At 40.5% G+C, this 19073-nt stretch overlaps 1 protein-coding gene across 2 annotated transcripts in view; it reads right to left on the reverse strand.

The window, feature by feature from the left end:
* Positions 1-19073, reverse strand: part of cachd1 (cache domain containing 1) — a 153081-nt gene that overhangs the window by 57230 nt on the left and 76778 nt on the right. For both annotated transcript variants that reach the window (XM_055642075.1, XM_055642076.1), the window contains exon 2: positions 17369-17431. In XM_055642075.1, coding sequence (XP_055498050.1) covers positions 17369-17431 — 63 coding nt within the window. The remainder of the gene's footprint in view (positions 1-17368; positions 17432-19073) is intronic.

Genomic DNA, 19073 nt, shown 5'->3' on the forward strand with positions numbered 1-19073 from the left:
ATAACGAGCCGCTACGATATATCTACGGACTCCTATGGACCCGTTACGAACATTCTCCGAGTTTGAATCAAGGGGAAAACTCGGGAGAATTCGTGAGCAGCTCGGGAAAGTGAGACAGGCCCTTTAGAGCTCAAAGTGATCCGTGATCCAACAGCCCAAAGCTAAAATTGCAGAAACTACAATTGACTGCTAGATGTTTTGCCCATTTCAAGAAAATAGATGTTTTGCACAGCCAACATGACTGTATCAAAATGCTAATCGCACAGGTAATTTGGGAAAATCATCCCGATCTTTCAATGGCATCTGTTGATTCCTTCCCTGAACACCATTTCTCCCTGCCACAATGGCACCATCGCAAGTTACTGCTCCATGCATACTTCTTGTAGTCTCATTTTACTTGCTTGTTAATCAGAGAACAGTTTGGTAATTCAATCCTACAATTTTCACACCCTGTCCCAGGAAAATTATATTGCAAGCGAATAAAATTACCAAACATTCAACTGGCTGCACTTCAGCCAAGTAGTAATTATCTGCGTTTGCAGTTTGACAAAGGCTTACTTGACCAAGCAGCTATTTGTCATGTCAGCTCACATCACAAAAACAACCTTCACACTTACAGGGACACACCCAGAATTAACTAATGTTCAATGCACCGAGGATATTTAATAAGTAAAGGTTTCAAACCATGGTTCCAAAGGTACCATTAGATCTGTTTCATAACAGCGTTTACACAATGGGGCCATGCAAGTGAACATGTCGTTGTTTGCCGTTTGTTGTCTCTGCTCTCCATGGAGAGAGACAATGATAAGTAGTTGACTACAGGATAATATCCGGGTATGGTGCCACATGAAAGGATATAATCTTAAAGATCCATCATCCAATCTATCTTGCAACATCTTCACCTGTATTTGTTTGGAGTAAACACATTTGATTTTAATAACAATTGCTTTCTAACGAAGCAGTTCTCCTTTTTGGATATGGTTCTTGAAATTTCAGCTCCACTGCTGAAGGGGAATGACAATGACCCAATAACAATTAACATTGCCCGATGTATTTATAGTACTCAATAAACTAGACTAACTGATAACATCCAACTATGCAGACATCTCTTTGGTTCTTTTCCCCCCAGAGATGCTGCCTGACCTGCTGACTTACTCTAGCACTTTGTGCCTATCTCTTTGGTTTGTCTAGATAACCTGGACCTTAGAAGTCAGCAGGTTCCTCATTAAAGGTTTTCACTGTACACCTGGAGTATTGCGTACAGTTTTGGTCTCCAAATCTGAGGAAGGACATTATTGCCATAGAGGGAATACAGAGACGGTTCACCAGACTGATTCCTGGGATGTCAGGACTGTCTTATGAAGAAAGACTGGATAGACTTGGTTTATACTCTCTAGAATTTAGGAGATTGAGAGGGGATCTTATAGAAACCTACAAAATTCTTAAGGGGTTGGACAGGCTAGATGCAGGAAGATTGTTCCAGATGTTGGGGAAGTCCAGGACAAGGGGTCACAGCTTAAGGATAAGGGGGAAATCCTTTAAAACCGAGATGAGAAGAACTTTTTTCACAGAGAGAGTGGTGAATCTCTGGAACTCTCTGCCACAGAGGGTAGTTGAGGCCAGTTCATTGGCTATATTTAAGAGGGAGTTAGATGTGGCCCTTGTGGCTAAGGAGATCAGGGGGTATGGAGAGAAGGCAGGTACGGGATACTGAGTTGGGTGATCAGCCATGATCATATTGAATGGCGGTGCAGGCTCGAAGGGCCGAATGGCCTAATCCTGCACCTAATTTCTATGTTTCTATGTCTATGTTTCTAAAGGTGACAATAAACTAAACTTCATGCTTTTGCATTCCCACATCAGTTCCATCAATCCATCAGCTTCAACATGCCTCATTTCTATACTTCAATCTCTTGAGTATTTTTTTTGATCCATCAGACCAGGCCACTTGCTTCCAGAGCGCACGGACTCGATCTCTCTGTCTGTACACACTGGCTGGAATTCTATTTTGTACTTACCGGGATCACATAGGTACAAACAGACTCCTTATCGGGCAACACGATGAGAAAGATTTTGGGGTTATACAGGAATGAAATAACCACAATCAAATGGAATCAAAATTGTAAAAACAATGTAATTGATGGGACTGTGGTACTGAACTAGCACTTCAGAAAGCACCCCACGCCTTTCAGCAGCTGGGCGCTGCATAAATTACATTTAAGACTCTAGTGAAAGCTGCAATTACAGAGGGTCATTCACTGAAAAAAGTTGATGCTTTGCTTTTTTTCCAAACAATTGCGAAGGTCTACACCTACAGGCAACAATAGCATAGCTGATATACTGTGCAGAGTATGTCTACCGATCTAATAAATAACTCCACCAACAACCAAATGGCTCAACTAGTGATTCAAATCATGCAACACATGGCTGAAGAAAAGTGCTCATTAAAGCAGTATTTACTTTTAAGGCCCACATATTTGATCAGGACCTGCTGAGAAATACTCACTCACTATTCAATGCAGAACTGACATTTCTCAGCACGGTGCTACCTAGAACATAGAATAGTACAGTGCCAGAACAGGCCCTTTGGCCCACAATGTTTGTGCTGACATGATGCCAAGACTTATCGACTATCCCTTATCTTCCTTCACATAATCCATGTCGTTAATTCTCTACCTATCCACATGCCTATCCAAAAGTCTTTTAAATGCCACTTTCATACCTGTCTCCACAAACACCACCGGCAGCGTGTTTCAGGCACTCACCACTACAAGTATAAAATACTTGTCCCGTGCATCTCCTTTAAACTTTGACTCTCACATCTTAACACTATGCCCTCCAATATTTGACATTTCCATCCTGGGAAAAAGGTTCCAACTATTTACTCCACTCATCATTTTATACACTTCTATCAGGTATCTCCGCCACCTCCTGCTTTCCAGATAAAACAGTTTAAGTTGTCCAACCTCAAACCCTCCAATCCAAACAGCATTCTTGTAAACCTCCGCTGCACCCTTTCCAAATTCATATCCTTCCTGTAATGGGCGACCAGAACTGCATGCAATACTCCAAATGTAGCCTAACCAAAGTCCTAAAAAGCTGCATCAGGACTTAATGGCTCGACCAATGAAGGCAAGTATACCATATACTTCTTTACCACTCTATCTCCTTGTTGGTGCCACTTTCAGGGAGTTATGGACAGGCTCCAAGATGCCTCTGCACATCAATGCTGTCATGCCATTTATTGTACATTTTCCCTTTAATTCCCTCAACTTCCCAAAGTGCCACAAGTTTACTTGAATTAAACTTGATCTGCCATTTCTCCACCCATTTCTGCAGCTTTTCTACATCCTGCTACATACTTTGATAACCTTCTTCACAGACTGCAACCCCAGTGTCATCTGCAAATATACTAACCAACCCATCAACATTTACATCTAAATAACTAGTTTATACATCTCAAACAGAGGTCCCAGCACAGATCCCTCTGGAACTCGACTGGGCACACACCTCCAGCTTGAATATTGTCCTTCCACCACAACCCTTTGTCTTCTATCAGTAAGACAGTTCTGTATCCAAGCAACCTGCTTAATACCATGCATGTTAATCTTCTGGATATGTCAACCATGGGTGACTATCAAATACCTTCCTAAATTCAATGCAAACAATGTCCACACTCTCTACTCTCATCGATCACCTTCATCACCTTCTCCAAAAATTAGATCAGGTTCCTTTGAAATTCCTTCCTAAAAGTGTAACACTTGAATTTGCCGTGTTAACAATTGTGCACCAATTTTGCACCTCACTAAATTCAGTAGTGAAGTTTAGCTGTACTTTCTCCAACCATCAGGAGTGACAGAGAGGAACTGCCCACCGAACCATGCCCACAACAGTGAACTAGTTCATTTGAATGAAGATGAACAACTTCAAGGTATTTTACGCACTTCCGAATTAGTAATTGAGTTGCTTTAACATTTCTAATTGTGTAAAACTATTTAATGTATTAGCTTTGTAAATTGATTGTTAATGCTTTCTGAATATTTGGGTGACAAAGACAAAGAGGCCTTCAAACACATTCACAGTTTGAGAGTGTAGCTTACTAGCTGTCAACATTTTTTCAGCTGCTTCATAAACAGGGCTTGTTCTAGCATGAAAGGACACAAAAGTGCTGGAATAACTCAGCATCTCTGAAGAACTTGGACAGGTGACGTTTTGCGTCAAGACCCTCAACCCAAAATGTCACCTATCCATGTTCTCCAGAGATGCTGCCTGATCTGCTGAGTTACTCCAGCACTTTGTGTCCTTTTGTGTATTAACCAGCATCTGCAGTTCTTTGCTTGTTATTCTAGCATGCCAGCCTGATGACTTGGGATTGGGGTAGTGCCAGGCACCAATTCGTTGGATCAGGAATAGGCAAATCCACATCAACAGTGAGAGTCAGTAAGCAGGTCACCATAGGCAGCAGGTAGTGGCCCACTGGAAATTATCCCATGCTCATTGACAAGACCGGTGAACAATTCATCAGGATTTAAGCATGGAAATGAAGGGAATATGTATTAACACTGCAACTTTCAGTTTAGTTGATGTTGAAATTTGAATACATCGTTCAGCACTTTGTTAAAAGCAGGGCAAGCCAGTCTCAGAGTAGGATGGCGGAATGTTGGAGAGGACACAACACACGAGTGCACTGCAGAGATAGACTGAACTCAGGTCTCGTTCCAGGTCGAAAGTTAAAGTTACTACACCAACATATTGCACTTTTAAAGCACCTAACTGTGTCTTAATATTTCTAATGAATTCAAAAAATGTACTTTTATTGTTACCCTTGTCTGTTCAACCATTCAAATAAGACACATGTTCTGCACCAAGTTCAGTGAGCAGATTCCACCCTGTAACTACTGGCAACCATAGCAACAACAGGCATGGGAATAACAGGAAAATAATTTGTACCAAATTTCATTTAAGAAACACTTGATTTCTACCAGTCCTTGATTCACAATTTAACAGCTCCGATCAGCTATAATTCCAAGTGGATTAATCATTACAATTACTAATAACCAGTTTTCCATTGTACATTAATATTTAAAAAGCTCATTGAAAACCCATCGATTCCTGATGGCATTTGCAATTTTTCAGTTCAGACTGCCACAGTTGCTGAATAACTTACCATTTGTACGTACAGAACAGTTTATTATCATGCATCAGGTCAAAGAATATTAGTCACAGTGCATTTATTGAAATGCTATCAGCATGGAACAGCAGCTCCACTGGAACTCCCAGCAGGCGACTGGCAGACTGCTGCCAAGGAAGGAATCTTTCTCACCCCCAAAAGCAGCACCATTCCCTCAGAAGCTTAAATACAGATTAATATGATTTGTGCTGTGACAGCCAGGAGCAATCTCACACAAGACTACTTTAAAACAGGCAAAGAAAAGCTCAATAACTTCCCATGTCAGCAAAATGTATGTTAGTCTTAAAGCTTTCTTCAATATTCTTGACATTACACAAATTTATCAAGGAATTTTAACCTAAAACGATAATTTTTTTAAAAGTTGCAAATAAATTAAAAATATCAAAACCAACCCCGATCTCCCCCGTGTACTTAAATCTCTGTGGATCATGCATCGGATGTCAAACCTGCTCCCTTGAGGCATGGCTTTATATTCATGGCATTTTGCGACAAAGATTTTATATTGGATCCACCTGTAATTCAGGCCAACTAGCTTTGCTGCACCCGGAAGCTTGGCTGTGGATTGAACAGGAAAATAACTTTCTGACATTGCAAGGAGCACATATGGCCACTGAGCCACTAGCCCTTTGACCGAAGTCATAGACACAAAAAGCTGGAGTAACGCAGCAGGACAGGCAGCATCTCTGGGGAGAAGGAATGGGTGACGTTTCGGGTCGAGACCCTTCTTCAGACCAAACTGCTACCCCATCTCAACAACTCTCTCATTGTCTGGAAAACAAATAAATTGCAGATGCTGGAATCTGAAACAAAAACAGAATGCTGGAAGAACTCAACCAGTCAAACAGTATCCATGTAATTTTTAAAAAGTAAATGTTTCGGATTAGTGACCCTGTGTAAGAATTGGGAGAATGGAGGGGTTGTCCGATTCAGAGCTTGGACATCTCTCCCACCATTTGACTGATTTCTACCCGACTCTTCCCAAAAAATCTAATTCTAGCAAACGTGTCTGACACAACCCACTGTTCCCCATCAATAATCAATTCCTGCCAAACCCCGCCCATCTGTTAGCAGCCCAATCTGAGAGTCTACTGTAGAAGAATGCACTCAATAATATCCATTCATCTGCTCAACATATCATCCAACCTCTATCAACAAAAGTATAAGGGAACCAAAGGTCGGACGTGTGCCATGTGAACTGGTGTATGAGAGCACACTTTATGAACAAGTGTCCCTGACAAATTTTCATCTGAAAATCAAAAATGAAAGCAACCATATGACCTGTGCTTAGGTCAACCATATGACCAACTGGACAGCTGCAATACAACTTCATGGAGGACAACCATTCACTAATATCATGTCAATATAATCGATGTCTTCTCTGAACCTAGACAAAATATTCACAGCCAACACAGGCACAGGGTGGATCACAACTAAGGCTAACCATATTTAGTTGTGCTGGTTCTTGGGTGTTTGGGCTGCCAGTAATTCTGATAGTTCTGAAGATTCCATGCACGGGGTACTATCAGGAGCTGCCAGATCTCCTCCCCTTCTTAGGTTGAGTTTTGTTTTGTTGGGTAAATTGATCCTTCTTTTGTTCTCCTTGAGACATGTTAATACTTCCTGTCCATTGTTTTCCTGGATCTTCCAGTCATTCGGGTCAAACTAGTGCCAGGGTTTTCCGATGGAGAGGCCTCATAGGTGGTCCTCAGGGTAATCCAGGTATTGCAGACTCCTTTTGGTTGGAAGTTACCTGTGAGCCATTAATTTCTTTGCCAGATCCTCGTAGCCCTGGATGCTTTCATTCCCAGCAGTAGTATTTGCATTGTCATTCGGGCTCCTCTTGACAGAGGTAACCGACTGGATAAGGTGGCAGTGGATCCAGCAAATCACCAACAGATGTGATACATACAAACCTATGTCAGCTACCTCTTCCTGATCAACACTTCCAGAACCAAGGTTCCGATCATACGCAACCACACGTCTTCCACACGTCTACACATCTCTCATCAGACACCTAAAACTTCTCCAAGTTCAACCATAGCATAAGATTTCCAGATAAACACTTCTAGGATGTTCTTCTAGGAAATGACAAGTTCCTGACTGACTGACAAGAATACTTACCCACGATCATTCGATATGGAGGAGCAACAATCGGTACTGATGTCCTTATGGTTCCATGATGAGCACACGTGGAGGCCACATGAAAACAAACAAACCACCCACCAACTCATCAGGAACTACCTATGTTGTGGATCTATGGAATTATCCATCTCGGAACTCGCATAATGGAAATCATCCTTGACCAAGAGACTGGATAAGATGATGACAACTGGAAATAATACATTAACGCCTCTTGCAACGCAATTATGTCCGCTGATGTAAATTATACCATTGACATCCAAAGAGCCAGCCAAGAATATCTTTGTCAATCCAACTAATGAGCAACTTAACCTTCTCAAACAGATTTCCTGGGGTAGATCAGGCTGAATGCTATTCATCTGTTGAAGCTGAAGTGCCAATATGTTATGTATAAACATATAAAATGCACAGAGGATATCTGATGCAATAAATATTCCCTTCCATAATAATCCATTCTTACAGGGCTAGTCAAATCAATGTCTGTGAAAGTTATTCACATTGTACATATGTATTCTCACATTTCTAGTTCAGACAGACAGTCTGTATTAAATCAATGCTTACGCTGTTGTGCAGTCTGAAAAAAAAAAATCATTTTTTTCTTATTCTCAGATGAACTGCATGGCTAAGTAACTTTCATTTAATGAGGTTTATTTGTTGGAAAGTACAGAAGCATCTTGAATGCGAGTACCTCTCAAAATACAATTAAGGAAAAAAATTGCAATGTTCACGCATCTTTTTTCTCCGATTCTCCAATCGTAGTCAGCAGTCTTCCTTCTAACTAATTCACAAACTGTGAGCCTTGAGAATATAAAAAAACATCAAAGTGCCACATAAATATTACATCTGATCTCAGCAAGTTCCTGTACCTTTTAATTTCATATATATTATCCCAGGTCCCTTTCTTCTTCACAACAGAAAAGGGGTTATCTTCAGCAGCAGCTTCGGGGGAGGTTATATTTGGCTTTGGTTACGATTTGTCGGGAGGGACAGTGTGTGGAAAGAGTACGGATGGTTTGTCATATTTGAGCTCCCAAGTGGATTTGTCATTTTAAAAATCTACTACTCGTGTAATTCGTAACAGTAATTTGTTTCGTTTAAGAGATAGAGCATGAAAAAATGCCATTTGGTCACCTGGTCCACTCTGGCCATCGATACCCATGCACCCTAGTTTTGTTCTCCCACTTTCTCATCTACTTCCAACACACGAGGGGCAATTTTACAGAGGCCAATTAACCTACAAACCCGTACGTCTTTGGTATGCCTGAGGAAACCGTAGCATCCGGAGGAAAACCATTGCGTCACAGGGAGAACGTGCATTTTCAACGTAAAACAGCGCCCAACGTTAGGATTGAACCCGGGTCTCTGGGACTGTGAGGCAGCAGCTCTACCAGCTGTGCCATCCAGTTTCCACCTGCACAGCCCAACTTAGAAAGATCATGTTTCAGTTAAAAATATCATAGTACAAAATACTAACTTCAAAACCATTAAAACAAGACATTTAACACATTCAATGTTAATGCCATATTTGAAAACCATTCCAGTACAATTTATTTTGTATGCTACAAACTGTTCCCTATTCTTGACTGCCTTGTATCACATGAAACAAGACTGACAGATATCAAAATAAAACATATAATATGTTTCAGTGTGGGAATGGTATTGTATTTTTTCACGAAGTAATAATCCACATTGTTCCTTTTCCAGATAATAATTTGTCGTGCCTGTTCCTAACTTTACCTTTATTCAAAATTCCATGCAGGAAGACGGGGCAGTTCAAAACTACAGAACTGCTGCATTGCACCCTACCAGACCATCAATTATTTTTACCCATAGCCAAACACAGCTGCTGAAATTTTGCACCATCACAACCCACCCTTCATTGACCACACCAATTATTAACAAGAGTGTGCACAAACCAGACGAAGCCATCCATCACTATCACTGAACTACTTACCACCAAAATACAAAGAGCACCATCAGGCTGCCTTCTGTGCAGGGTCAGAGATAGGATTACATTCCCTTGGGGCTTGTGATCTACACAAACCTTGGAGTAATTGATCTATTCTTCCAACAACTAGATCAGTTAAGAAATATGAGCGACCACACATGCACTCAAACAGTTGCAAGCATAACAATTATCTGCCTTCAGGTTCTCTATCAGAAAGGGCTTCTCTTATTCAAAAATCTTAAAATAAGATGCCATCAAATTAAGTGTCCGTTTTGAAGAAGGAATGTAAATAAATAAAATCAGAGTGCAGAGGATGTTTGTGTCAGCAACACAACAGATCACTGAAATTTTGTTTGATTGCATCGATGGACAGATATGCCAAAACATTTATCCTTTAACAAAACAAAAAATGCTGAGAAAGTGACCATTCGTTCTACTACATCCCTGTCTCTCTTTTGTTCAACAAACAGACGTTAAACCTAATAAATGCCAAGGACCTGATGATTTACATTTCAGGGCTTTGGAAGATTACAACAGAGTATCCACTTCTGGAACAACTCTAGAATCTACAGAACTTCAGAAGATTACAACGAGAATTAGAGGTTTGGAAATGTGACCCTGCTATTTAAGAAAGAAGGGAGAGAGAAAACAGAGAACTACCAGCCTGTCAGCCTGCTATCAACGGTGGGGAAAATGCTGAGATCTCTAATAAAGGATATAACAGAACACTGCAAAAGGAACATTGATTTATGAAAGGAAAATCATGCTTGCCAAATCTGCTGGAATTCTTTGAGGACAACTAGTGCAATACATATGGAGTTACCCATGGGCAGTGTGTTTTTGAATTTTCAAAGGGCATTTGGGATGTTTCCATGCAGACAGACAAAATCTTCATTGCAGCATGCTATTTCATCCATCCTTGTTTCATCAGCAATCTTAAATTCTGCTTCCCCCTCTAGATCATTAATGCAATTAGTAAATAATTGAAGGCCAGAAACTGTTTGCTTGGGCACTCGATTGATTATGTCCTTCCAACCAGAAGGAGACCCAAATCTCTATTTTCAACATGGTAACCAGCTTTCAATCCGTGCTAACACACTTCCTCCGATAGCATGATCACTTATGTTTTGCACCAGCCCCTCATGTTATAACTTGTCATATGCCTGTTCGAAGTCCAAATACACATCTACAGGTTCCCCTCCAGCTACTCTGTTTGTTACCGCAAAGAATTCAAGCAAAGTTGTCAAACGTGATTTATATCGCTTGTATCACTTTCTCTTCTTTGTTCCACAAGCATTCTTTAAACCAAAAATCGCCAAGAACCCGATTATTTACGTTTCAGAGTTTTGAAGGAACAAGATACCCTGTTGTAATCTTCCAAAGTTATGTCAACGCGATTTGATTATTTTCAGTCTTCAAATGATTAGCTATTTCTTCTTTGATTATTTACTCCTGCATCTTGCCAAAAGTAGATGTTAAATTAATTGGCCTATGGTTCCCTGTTTATTGACTTCCTTCCTTCTTGATTATGGAACCATGCTCATTGTTTTTTCAATCATTTGGTACCCTCAAAGAATTCAATGAGTTTTAAAAATCAACAAATTTGTCCACCATCTCCGTAACCGTGTTCTTCAAAATGTTTGGTGCAGACCATCAAGTTCATAGAGGGAGTGCAGAGAAGGTTCACCAGACTGATTCCTGGGATGTCAGGACTGTCTTATGAAGAAAGACTGGATAGACTTGGTTTATACTCTCTAGAATTTAGGAGATTGAGAGGGGATCTTATAGAAACTTACAAAATTCTTAAGGGGTTGGACAGGCTAGATGCAGGAAGATTGTTCCCGATGTTGGGGAAGTCCAGGACAAGGGGTCACAGCTTAAGGATAAGGGGGAAATCCTTTAAAACCGAGATGAGAAGAACTTTTTTCACACAGAGAGTGGTGAATCTCTGGAACTCTCTGCCACAGAGGGTAGTTGAGGCCAGTTCATTGGCTATATTTAAGAGGGAGTTAGATGTGGCCCTTGTGGCTAAGGGGATCAGGGGGTATGGAGAGAAGGCAGGTACGGGATACTGAGTTGGATGATCAGCCATGATCATATTGAATGGCGGTGCAGGCTTGAAGGGCCGAATGGCCTACTCCTGCACCTAATTTCTATGTTTCTATGTTTCTGGTAATGTGTCTGTATCTTTTCCTACGGATTTTTTTCCCGTAATTAGTATTTTTATGTCCATGCAACTCTTTTATCATGAAGGTATTTACAGTATCCTCTACAGTGAAGACTGATTAGTTTAGTTTAGAGATACAACGCGGAAACAGGCTCTTCGGCCCACCGAGTCCACACCTACCAGCAACAGTATCCTACACACTAGGGACAATTTACAATTATACCAAGCCAATCTACCTACATACCTGTACGTCTTTGGAATGTGGGAGGAAATTGAAGATCTCGGAGAAAACCCACATGGTCACAGGGAGAACGTACAAGCTCCATACAGACAGCACCCATTGTCGGGATCGATCCCAGGTCTCCGGTGCTGCAAGCGCTGTAAGGAAGCAACTCTACCGCTGCGCCACCGTGCCGCCCTCTGATGCAGAACAAAATGCTTTAACATATCTCCCATTTCCTGGTTTCCTGATATTAAATCCCCAGCCTCATTCCCTAGAGGTCTTACACTTACAGTAGTCACCCTCTTGTTTTATTATACACATATAAACTTTTGCTGGTGATTTTGATATGACGTGCAGGTTTTTCTCCTCACAATCAATTCTCCGCTTTCTCACAAGCTTTAGTCTTTCACAGCTCGTTCCTGAAAGCTTCTTATTCTTCTGCTCCAACATCTGCCCATGACACTTCTGTGCACTACTATTTGATTTAACATTAACATTGACTTCCTTTAACACAATTGTTTCCTCTTTTACATGGAATTCTCTTTCTATTTGGTATAACTTTCTGTTGAGGTTTAAAACCAACTAAAAATGTCCTAACACTCAATTGAAGATGAAAAGTTATGCTGGAGTGACATGGAAAATGTAAATACATAATAATAATATAATAGAGGAAAACAATTCAACTTTTTTTAAAAAATTGGTCATAAAACCTTCAATAATCATTCTCTCAGCGGCAATGCATTTTATTTTTATGGACAACCTGTTAAAAGACCTTTGGAAAAGAATACCAAGTTTGAGGTTTATAAGAATGCAATCTAACCATGAACACCTGAAGCAGTAAATGTGTGCCAAATCCAAGCGTTAATTGGCCTCGGATCAAGTAGATCATATTTTACTGCAATATCTTGCCTTTCTCAAGTTACAACACACATTTCGACCCTCAATGATACAAGTAAAAAGATATCATGGGTGGACTCAAGTTGGGAAGAGATTTGGCAGCTCTCCACCAATCTTTGGAGCCCCTCCAAATACTGGCATTAGCTTAGTTTAATTTAATCCAATGAGCTGCTACATTAGCTAAAAAAAGGAAAATATTTTGGTGTATTTGGAAAGACCAAATATACAGAACTTGGTTTTCCTACCAGTTACTTCAAATGAAATTACATAAAATGTACAACAGATGAAAGCATCATACAACCACACTCACCTAAACTAACATTTAAACGCCACACCAGCCTCCTCCCTCCCTACTTCTACTAGTTTATTCTTCTATTCGTAACTCCAATTTATTCTCCTATTCCTTTCCTACCCTAATAAAGATCAAACATTTATGTCAGCAGTGGTTCAGCTGGGAGAATTTCCAGCTCAAATAGTTTTGAATTGAAGTTGCAGATCTGCATTGCAGTGAAAATCTGCTGCAGTGGATTCAGACTCTTTTAATAGCGATCAACTTGCAACGTTATGAGGAAAGATTAAAAGCACAAGCCAGGGCTGAGTCTGATAAGCAAGTAATCACTCTCACGTGTGCTTACATGACGCAAGGGTTTATTCCTTTGCTGATGCTAAAGAAAATCCTTGTTTTCTCTTCATTCAAATGACATCTGATGTCAAGAGGGGCTCTTACAGTAACATCCTGGAGCTGAGTTAATCGCCAATGAGTTTTAAGTAGCAATGAAGGTAGACAAAAAATGCTGGAGAAACTCAACGGGTGAAGCAGCATCTATGGAGAGATGAAATTGGCTACGTTTCGGTTCGAGACCCTTCGTAAGCCTGATGTCGGGTGGGATGGGGGCGGGAAAAAATAAAGGAAGTAGGCGGAGACAGTAGGACTTGAGGGAGAACTAGGAAGGGGGAGGGGAAGGCGGGCGAAAGCAAGGGCTATCTAAAATTAGAGAAGTCAATGTTCATACCACTGGAGTGTAAACTACCCAAGCAAAATATGAGGTGCTGCTCCTCCAATTTGCGCTGGGCCTTACTCTGGCAATGGAGGAGGCCCAGGACTAAAAGGTCAGATTGGGAATGGGAGGGGGAGTTGAAGTGCTGAGCAACTGGACGATCAGGTAGGTTTAGGTGGATAGTTCTCCCACAAGTCCTTCTGTCACCGCCTTTCCTTTCTTTTTCCTGTCCCCCCCCCACTTAGACATCAGTCCAAAGAAGGGTCTCGACCCAAAACGTCGCCAATTCCTTCTCACCCGTTGAGTTTCTCCAGCATTTTTTGTCTACCTTTGATTTTTTCAGCATCTGCAGTTCTTTCTTAAACATTTAAGTAGCAATGAGCACTTTCTCGAAATACACAAGCCTATGGAGGAATGGTGAGGCTCAATGCTGTTAGGGAGAATCAGTGAATGAACAGTTGTGTATGCTTGGCCATATGGCTCCAAGTAAGGATGGTGGCTTCCAAGTGTTGGTGTTCAATGCTTTTGCTCCACTTATTCTTCTAGCTGGTAGAGGTTGCGGTTTTGTAAAGACTATTAGTCAGCTGCTACAGTACATCCCGTAGATGGTACAAACTGCTTATACTGTGCATTGATGGTAGAGTGAATGAATAATTGTGAATGGGGTCCCATCAAGGAGGCCTCTATGCTCTGTATGGTGTCATGCTTCTCGAGTCTTGTTGAAGCTACACTCATACAGGCAAGTGGAGAGCATTCCATCACAGTTGAGACTTAGAGATGGCGGACAGGTTTTGGGGAATTAGAAGGCAAGTTACTTTAGCAAATTAGAGCAGGATTCCTAGTCTCTGATCTGCACTTGTAGCCACTTTGTGCACTAATGGCTTCTCCAGTTTAGTTTCAGTTTAATGGTAACCCCCAGAATATTGATGGTGGGAGCGTCAGTGAAGCTAATGTCATTGGATGCCAGAGGATGATAGCTATATATTATCTTGTTGGATATCAGGATGGCCTGACATTTGTTGGATGCTAATATTTTTTTGCCACCTTTCAATCAAGAACTGGATACTGTCCGGGTTTTGCTGCATTTGCTTATGGACTGCTTCTTCACCAGAGAAGTCACAAATGCTGCTAAACATTGTACAACATCAATCATCCCCATTTCTGACCATGATTGAAGGAAAGTTATTGATGAAGCAGCTGAAGGCGACCTTAAACACTACCCTGAGGAACTCGGACAGATATGCCCTGTTGCTGAGATGATTGACCTCCCAACACCACAAACATCTTCCAACCAGCATTGTGGTTTCTGTCATTTGTTTTATATAAATGTTATTTGCAGCATACAAGCCCATGCTTGATCTCTGACCTAGTCTCATTTCCTGAGGCCTCAGACTTCTCCACTATCCAAGAAGTTGCAAATTGAATTATGCAATTCAACCTCCCCACTGCTGATCATATGATGATGGTTTTTCAAGGAGCAGATGAAATTGGCTCTGCCCAAGATGATGTCAAGAGGGGCATCCTGGAGCTGAGTTGATAGCTATATACAACTGTTGCAGGTTAAAGTGAACAAGGAGTCGTGGCTAAAGTGGTTGGGAGGTGCTATAGGAGCATGGATACCATCACATAATGATAACACAATATCGTACAAAAATTAGTATGAGCATATAAAATATTTAGCATGGAAAAGGACTTCCTTCCACTTGGACATCACTTTAATTGTAATTTTGCTATTTTAGCATGGATATATAGCATACAGCAGAAGATTTGACATTCAAGAATCAATTTACACATTTTCAATCATCTGTACCAAAAGCATTATTTTTTTCCCAAAAAGCAGACATCAATCCAAATTTTGATTACAGAATGGCAGCAATTATTAAAACTAAAAAGCAAAATAATAGGTTTTCACTCAACAAGGTATACATTTTAACCCCTCTTTTTCTCTCCACTTAAAAGTGACAATGCTCAAGTAAGTTTCAGTGGTCCAATAGCTATTCTTCATTCACTGTTCTAGTAAATGCAAATCAGTGGATTCTTTCAGAGTTTAAGGTGAGGCACTGCAGCCAAGAGCAATTCTATTGTGACAAAAATTGCCACTAAATTGTTGTGCAAGATGCAAAGTTAATTGGCCATTTTAAATTGCTCATGGTAAATCAGTAAGTGTGCCAGGTGTTGATGGGATTTGGAGAGAATAAAATGGGATTAGCGTAGAAAATAGTATAAATGAATGCTTAATAGTTAGTCCGGATTTGGTGGGCTGCAGGACCCGTTTCCGTGCTCTATTATATGACTCTATAATCCAAACCAAACATCACTGCTATAACAATTAAAAAGTATACTTTAAAGTAATCACAAGCAAATTTCTGATCTCATTTTGGCAACAATACTGTCTTGAAAAAGAAGAATCAAATCTGCAAAGCTCTACTCTGGCTTCAATCAACAGCGAGGCCGAAAGCACAACCTCCCGTCCTTTGCAAGCTCCAGATTTAGTTTAGTATAGTTTAGTGATACAGCGCGGAAACAGGCCCTTCGGCTCATTTGGTCTGTGCCGACCAGCGATCCTCGCATATTGATACAATCCTACACACACTAAGGACAATTTTCACATTTACCAAGCCAATTAGCCTACAAATCTGTACGTCTTTGGAGTGTGGGAGGAAACTGAAGATCTCGGAGAAAACCCACGCAGGTCACGGGGAGAACGTACAAACTCCGTACAGACAGCACCCGTAGTCGGGACCGAACCCGGGTCTTCGACGCTGCAAGCTCTGTAAGACAGCAACTCTACCGCTGCGCCACTGTGCCGCCCAGGTGTTTCAAAACAAAACAGTCTACTTGCCCAGGATTACTTGGAAAATCAGGTAATCACCTTCATAATTTTTTATGGCATCTATCCCATTTACAATTTTCACATTCACATCACTAAGCAAACATCAACTCAACAAGAGACCTGTGGTCACTTATCCTTCAATTGTATAGAACCTCTCTGGGAGTTCAAATGTCACAAAATATACAGGTATTAATATAAATATTAGTGGCAGTTCACTATTTCTCTTGTCAAAATGTCGGATCAATAAATTTGCTTCTCCCAAAATATCCCTCTTCTAAAAGTGGTCGCAACATTCTGGGCTCATTTGTATCATATTGTCTGTGCTCATTAAGCAAGTACAGATAATGGAAGGTGCAAGAGGAAGAGAAGGTTGCCGTGAAAACCAATCGCATTCTTGTATAACATACACATGAACATAGATCGCACAAATTGCTTTGCAATTAGGAACAATGATCTTGATTTATTTCAATGTTTTTCCCATCCCAAACCTGCAACTGCTTTAGTTACCTCTAATTCTCCCTACAATTCACTTTAACCCAGCACAAAACTGATCCAAACTTGGACATTCCCCGACTATATGTTTTATTACCACCTTTAGATGGTGCCTCTAGTCTTGGTTATGGAAGAAAAGAAAAGTGTTCACTTCTCATAAGCAGAGAAGAAACTAGTGTGGCCACAATTAAAATTCCATGACTGCACACTCGCTTCAAGATCGTTATTATCACTAACGAGCAAACAAACATTCTGGGTTTCTAACTGGACGTTAACAAGCTGCACGAGCTGAATATTACTTCAGCCTGAAGAATCTGGCAGGCAGCTGTACAACTCATGCGGCTAGGGGGCCCTGTACAGATTTCATGGGATGAATGCAAATTTAACTGCCAAAAAAATTCAAAGCAAGAATATTCTGCTAATAAATGCCTGACACAAGTCATTTGTTATGAAACGAAGAGCAGAAACAATTTTACTCACCTGTTGCACTTCTGTTTCTCCATTAGAGATCTTCTCTATGTAAACAAATGAGTTATAGATTGCCTGCAAATAAAAAAGAGCAGATAGATAAGATTGGTGTCAATGCGAAAAAAAAGTGTTATTTTAAAAAGCATTGGTGAATCTACAGCCTTGGAAGATCGGGCATCAGCAATCCTTTCCAAGTTCTGTGGGCTATAGTTTTATAAGAATTATGGCCTCATACATGTCCATCTGAACAGCATTAGACCTGGAATATCAAATCTCTGTAGATCACAAGGATTTAACTTACAAAAAGTCCCCAGAGACTCCACTGTAAAACCCACCTGGCCAAAACCCCATACTTTCCTATTTATACATGGTAATGCAAGCAAAATATATAAAACATTTGGTGGGCTTTAAAAACAAACTGACCAAAACTCTCCTTGGAAGCCATTTTAAAAACACTCCAACACAACAAGGTTGTGCCATTGTGAACTTAAATAGCCCACATTTTCTCAATCAAGAAAAACAGTGCCATATTCACTTGTCACTATTTCCCACTGATGGAGTTATTTGATGGTATGGAATCAGCTTCTTCTCTCCAATCACCGCTCATCCCACCATTCACGGCAAAGTTTATTCTGGCTCCACTCAGGTGATGAAATTTAGGCCCAAAACAGTTTGTACATTGGAGGATCTATACAATGTCTACAATAATGTCACAGTCTGTAGATGGGCTCGGGATAAATGTGGGTTGAGAAGATAAGCAAGCAGCTCTCTGTAACGAGGAAAATCTGGACTACAGAATCACAATTGCTGTCTTCTAAAATTATCTTCCACAGGAAAAAGTTTGATAAAATAGTGTTCCACAATTCGATTCACCTTTTCACATAGTTTAAAATAAAGATAGTTACATTGTGCTATTTCTGTCATGTAGTTATCCAAATTTGTACAAGTTTGATATGGTACTGTTAAAATGTGTTGTGTTTTAATATCAGGATTGACACGGGACTTGCTGTCAATACAGCAGGAAAAACTAAAAGCAAACCCTGAAAGAAGTTCAAAAAATTGAGGATATTGAATACCTTCTCAGAAATAATGTTGAATTGCTGTACCTTCAATGGAACTGTGAAGCAACAATAAAGAACTTCATGGATGAAGTTACATATTCTTTCACATGCCGTCCCCTCAAAACCCAACCAGCAGCTCAATACTGCTGTGGATATAAACCCTGACATTTCTGAAAGACTGGAACAATTTTGAAATGCTGTGGTTATGGTGCCCCTTTGCCCTATCATTGTAGCAGTGAACATTCCTAGAGTATTGTGTGGCAGGATAAAAGGCATGGGGAATTAGGGGCACAGTAGAGGGGTCAGATTTCATCCCAGTACTCACTCTAATTCCCCAATATTTCCCCACACTGAGGTACAAATTCTTCTTAATGAACCATTTTAAGATGTCAAAATGGACTGCAATGTTGGAGAACATCAGTAATGGAGGATGGAGTCTGATTTGCAAGAAACTACAACAGCAAATGCAAGAGTAGAAGAAAGTCTAAGCAAGTGCCATGGTGGATGGGTAGACAGCCAGGACCAAGGGAAACTGACGGATGTGGCGACTTTCCCACTATCTATCCTCTTCATCCACCAGGCAAAGGCAAAACCAAAATAGACCAAGAGCATCAATTAGATACAAACTACTATCAAAAGCACAATTTGTAATATAT

The sequence above is a fragment of the Leucoraja erinacea genome, chromosome 10, assembly GCF_028641065.1.
Source record: "Leucoraja erinacea ecotype New England chromosome 10, Leri_hhj_1, whole genome shotgun sequence".
Taxonomy (NCBI): Eukaryota; Metazoa; Chordata; class Chondrichthyes; order Rajiformes; family Rajidae; genus Leucoraja; species Leucoraja erinaceus.